This window comes from Sinocyclocheilus anshuiensis, unplaced genomic scaffold (genome assembly GCF_001515605.1).
Source record: "Sinocyclocheilus anshuiensis isolate Anshui unplaced genomic scaffold, SAMN03320099.WGS_v1.1 scaffold1626, whole genome shotgun sequence".
Taxonomy (NCBI): Eukaryota; Metazoa; Chordata; class Actinopteri; order Cypriniformes; family Cyprinidae; genus Sinocyclocheilus; species Sinocyclocheilus anshuiensis.
The window spans coordinates 600,418-605,635 of record NW_015547254.1 but is presented as its reverse complement, the minus strand read 5'-3'; the positions used below and the strand labels follow the sequence as shown (position 1 = coordinate 605,635).

The 5,218-nt window shown below is 35.8% G+C and overlaps 1 protein-coding gene across 3 annotated transcripts in view; it reads left to right on the top strand.

Moving 5' to 3' along the window:
• Positions 1–5,218, top strand: part of LOC107701667 (queuine tRNA-ribosyltransferase subunit qtrtd1-like) — a 22,941-nt gene that overhangs the window by 6,006 nt on the left and 11,717 nt on the right. For 2 of the 3 annotated variants that reach the window (XM_016503721.1, XM_016503720.1), the window contains exons 6-7: positions 1,014–1,213; positions 3,000–3,169. In XM_016503721.1, the coding sequence (XP_016359207.1) occupies positions 1,014–1,213; positions 3,000–3,169 (370 nt within the window). The remainder of the gene's footprint in view (positions 1–1,013; positions 1,214–2,999; positions 3,170–5,218) is intronic. The other variant, XM_016503722.1, reaches the window with a different exon arrangement.

Below are 5,218 nucleotides of genomic sequence, written 5' to 3'. Positions count from 1 at the left end.
CCGATCCACAGCGCGAAGTTGATGTATTTCCTCAGCGACCAGCACGGATCAGCTCTATGCATGACGAAGTGGATATCGTCCTCTTTTGGAAGGCCTAACAAAGTATTTTCTCTTTCACAACGAAACACACAGCGTCTCCACAACATGGCGGAGCGGCAACAACAATACTCTAGCGAGAATAAAAGTTATGCCTTCTTTCTTTGCGTGAACATTTGGGCGGTGTTATGCAAATCTTCCCACACAGTGACGTAGACGTGGGGGCGTGTTTAAACAAGGTATTTTAGGAGGGTGTGGACAAGTCTTAATTTTTATAAAGAATATCTCTTTGGATTTGAGACTTTAGTCTATGCAACTTTACAGATCTTCTTTATGCACCAAGAGCTTGTAACACTCCAAAGAGAAAGGAAAAATTGAAATCGCATCATATGACCCCTTTAAAGTTCTTCAGTCAAGAGCAGTGAGTGACTTTTCTTTTTGTTATGTTGTTTTATTAACATTAAATTAATTCCTTTGTGTTCACCACAAGAAATAAATTAATACAGGTTTGGGACAACATTAGAGTTAGTAAATACTGACAGAATTTAAATTTTTTGGTGAACTATCCCTTTAATGACAAGCGGCAGCATGTTTATTACAATTAGTCTGCTGTCACTTTAAGAGCTGCACGCATCCATTTTTCTCTTAATTGTTTACTTTCACTTTAGCTATAACCAACAGTGTTTATATGTAATCCTTGTGTGTTTCTGACGCAAAAATTAATTTAGTCCAGTAATCAGGTGCTGGTTGACAGGTTTTTTAGGGTGTGTGCGCCTCAGGTGTACGCGCTCAGAAAAAGAGCACGTCAGAACAGCACACGAATGACATGTTTGACCGGCAAGGCTTTAAAGCACATGCAAATAATGTACTTTTGTGAATTTAGATTTTTTTTTTTTATTAATTTTGTTTGCCTTGACAGGTAAAATCTAGAAATGTATTTAAATAAATAAATATAAACGTACTGTCTTTGTTTACAGGAATTAAAACAGGCCGAGATATTTGGGGTTGTGGAGGGTGGAGACATTATGGAGGAGAGGCTCCGGTCGGCACGAGAGACTGCCAAGCATCCTGTGGGCGGATTTGTCCTGGATGGATTTCATTCTGCTGCCATGGACCAGGATGTGAGGGCTCAGCTGATTAAAGCGACATCTGCAGAGCTTCCACAAGAAAAACCCAGGTAAAAATGGTGTCTTTTTAAATTTCTGCCTCAGAGGCTCAGACGTTTCTTAAGTTGGAGATTGAGTGGCTAGATCTTCCCATTCTTATTACTCTCTGATTATGCACCTCGATTTTCAGCAGCCATAGCAACACTCCATCCCACCAGGAGCCCATAGCAACCACCTCATCCCTTCCGGGGAGATGGAAGTGCTGGGGTTAGAAAGGTTTCAGGAACAAACTTCACCTTGAGTTCCTAGTGGTGTAATGATTGATTTCTCTGATCTCCCTCTCCTGGAGAATGACTAGGAGGTTAGAGAATCACACAGAGACAGCAAGACAATGGCAGGAAGTAAAGCAGTGTGGATATGGAAGTGTCCTTGTGGCTCAGTGGGGTCTTAAGAGGGCTGCTTCCCACTGGACTTTATAGTCTTGTTAGAAACATTTCCCTTGGGTGTATCTCAGGTCACAAATAACTGGAGCTGGAGAAGGTTGTAAGGCAGACAGGCTATAGGACAGGATACATAATTTAGGTTTAGAGCAGGACAAGTTGTTTCTGTGCTGCAGTATTTATGCTATTATTGGACTATGTATGTTTTGTTCAAAAAAATTTTCAGCAAGGATGCATGAAATTCATCAAAAGTGACAATAAAAATCTTTTTAATCTTACAAAAGATTTCTGGTTCAAATAAATGCTGTTATTTTGAACTTTCTATTCATCAAAGAATCCTGAAAAAAATATAGTGGTTACCACAAAAATATTAAGCAGCATATCTGTTCTCAACACTGATGATAAGAAATGTTTCTTGAGCAGCAAATCGGCATATTAGAATGATTTCTGAAGGATCATGTGACACTGAAGCCTGGAGAAATGATGCTGAAAATCACATCACAGGAATATTTTAAAATATATTAAGATAGAAAGGTTATTTTAAATTAATTATTTCACAATATTGCTGTATTTAAATAAATGCAGCCTTGTTGAACATAAGATACTTCTTATAAAAACATTTTTAAAAAAATCCTCATTTTACTTTTTGCAACTACACTCTTAAAAATAAAGGTGCTTCACGATGCCATAGAAGAACCTTTTTGTCTAAATGGTTCCATAAAGAACCTTTGACATCGGAAGAACCTTTCTGTTTGACAAAAGGTTCTTTGTGGCGAAAGAAGGTTCTTCAGATTACAAAAAGGTAAGAAAGAGATGGTTCTTTAAAGAACCTTTGACTGAATGGTTCTTTGTGGAACCAAAAATGGTTCTTCTATGGCATCGCTTGAAGAACCTTTTGAAGCACCTTTATTTTTAAGAGTGTATCCAAACTTCTAAATTTATATAACTTCAAAAACAATTTGTGTTTCACTGCATGACTTTGTTGATGTGTTTGAGATAGCTTTTGGATCTCCATTGAAATGCAGTGTGGAGACATGCACAAAAAAACACAGATTCACTGGTTTTGTATTAATACTTAATGATTTACCCTGGGCTGAACTTGGCTTTGATTTTATCTTTGGGGTCTTACTGAAGTACACTGAGAAAAGTATTCCCAAACCAATAGGGGAAAAAATGCATTGTGTGGTCCAAAGCCTTAGAATTACCTGTTGCAGATGAATTGTGTAATTCATTCAATGTTTAAATCCGTTTTCCTATCTAAGCTTAACATGCAGAGACAACTATGACCTTTAATTAACCTATATAGTTAACCTTTAATTAATAATAATTCCCATTAAGGCAAAAAGCATTGTATTTGACTCATATTGTATTTTAAGCCTGAGCATGCAGTGCGTTGAGCTTTTGCCATTTCTGTCAGGTTGGTGCTGGGGGTTGGTCGTCCTGATGAGGTCATTGGCTGTGTTGAAGCAGGAGTTGACCTGTTTGAGAGCTTCTTCCCCTTCCAGGTGACGGAGCGAGGCTGCGCGCTCTCCTTCAACTACACCATTGATCCCGACCCTGAGACGGCAGGTACATTAACCCCTACAGGTGTGCAGAAGCCCATAGTTATACTATTGAAAAGATATTACAGGTTTTCTACACTTTCTTAACTCTATAAAGCATTATATTTGTTACACAAATTTCGAAGGCCTCTAAATTATCATGATCAAGAATTTGCAGAAAATAAACCTGTTGTACACAATCAACTACATGCCTTCTGTCATCGAATTAATAGTTTATACTTTTTTAGCAAATAAAAGGCTTTTTAGTATCACTCTAAAACTGCCCATCTTCATGCCATGGTACATTAGATGTGATTTTTGTAAAGTAAACATAAGAATACCTTTCATATTATTATTTATATTTCTAGTTGAACACTTACTGAACTGAAACAACTTAGGTTTACTTGATTATCCATACATAATATTTAGAAAAATATTGAATATTTATGAATGAATATTTATTAGTACATATGTTAATCATCATTGTATTGCATTGCATTGTTTTTCCCCAACAATAAGAAAATACAGAGCTTTGATTATAAAACAAAGCATTTAAATATCGTCTTACTAAGACATATAATTTGAAGATATAATGACAACTGATATTTTTTTATGCTTTTTATGTCAATTGTACTGTACTGATTCAAAGATGTCATTGGTTTACATTATAGGCTATCAGAATTTCATCTTTTTGGCCATATACATATCAACTGCACCATATTGCATGTGTTTGTTCAGGTTGGGTCTCTGAATCAAACTGAGGTGGTTTATTTCTCCTTGAGTGTGAACTCCATATTCTTCTATATCATACTATATGAACCATAAAAGTCTGATGTATCAAGTATTATACTCAGAATGTTTTTTTTTGTTTCTGGCTATTATTTCAAATGTATTTAAAGTGTCAACTACCAGTTCACTGCCAGCAGAAAGAATGAGCAGCATAGAGGACTGTTTTTCTCAGCATGGCTTGGTGGAAGTGGAGCTTCTGTTAGTTGTTTCAGATAATTAAGTGTGAGTTTAAATAATAAAGTCTTCGAGACTTTAAAATAATCACACACCCTCCCTTAAAATAATCACATTTTGTTGCTTTGCAGCCTGCAGCAGATGGGCACAGTTTTTGTTTTATCCAGCTGTATTTACTCAGTGCAATTTATAACATCCAAGTGAAAGATATAACCAGAGGTGGAAAGAGTACGAAAATATTCTACTCAAGTAAAAGTACCATTACATTAATTAAATTTTACTTAAGTACAAGTAAAAGTACCAGTCTAAAAATTTACTCAAGTAAAAGTAAAAAGTAGCTAATTTAAAATTTACTCAGAGTAAGAATTAGTTACATTTTAACAGTGGGAGGGAGGCAAAAATGGGATAGGCCAAGGAGGGTGTTTAGGTTTATTTGAAAACTACATGGTATGTGTGTTGGAGCAGGGTTGGAACTAAACTCTGCAGGGCTGCCGCCCTCCAGGAACTGAGTTTGAAACCTCTGGGATAGGCCTATAAATCTCAAACTAGTTGTTTTTGGAATCATTTATTTAGAATAATAAGACATTTGGGCTGTTACCAGGCAAATGAAATCAGTATCAACAAAATTCATCTTTTCAATGCAGAGGAAACACCGAAGCTTCATCCGAAGTGGTATTTAGTATTTACACACTGTTTAATGCAGGACATGAATGCATTTAACCTGCATTTACAAATGCAGAAATAATGTTTTTATATAGAAGACAAAATGTTGAATACTCATTTGAAATTATAAAGCTTGTAACACTTCAAAGACAAAGGAAAAATTGAAATCGCATCATATGACCCCTTTAAACGGTTGATTCAGGAACAAAAAACCGTCATGTTGCATGGAGACGCAAAACTGTGCTATGGTGGCTGTGTTTGGAATTATTTTTGTTGTAGAAATAGAGCAAAAACAGGCAATATGGTGTCTAAAATGCAAGTCTCTTAATTAACTTCTTGTTTATTGAACTGTTGTAAAAAAAAAAAATCTATTAGTAATCATACTGATATTTGGAGGAAAAACCGGCACTCTTCATGTGATATTGATTTACTATATGAAATGATATATACATTTTCTGCCCCTATATAT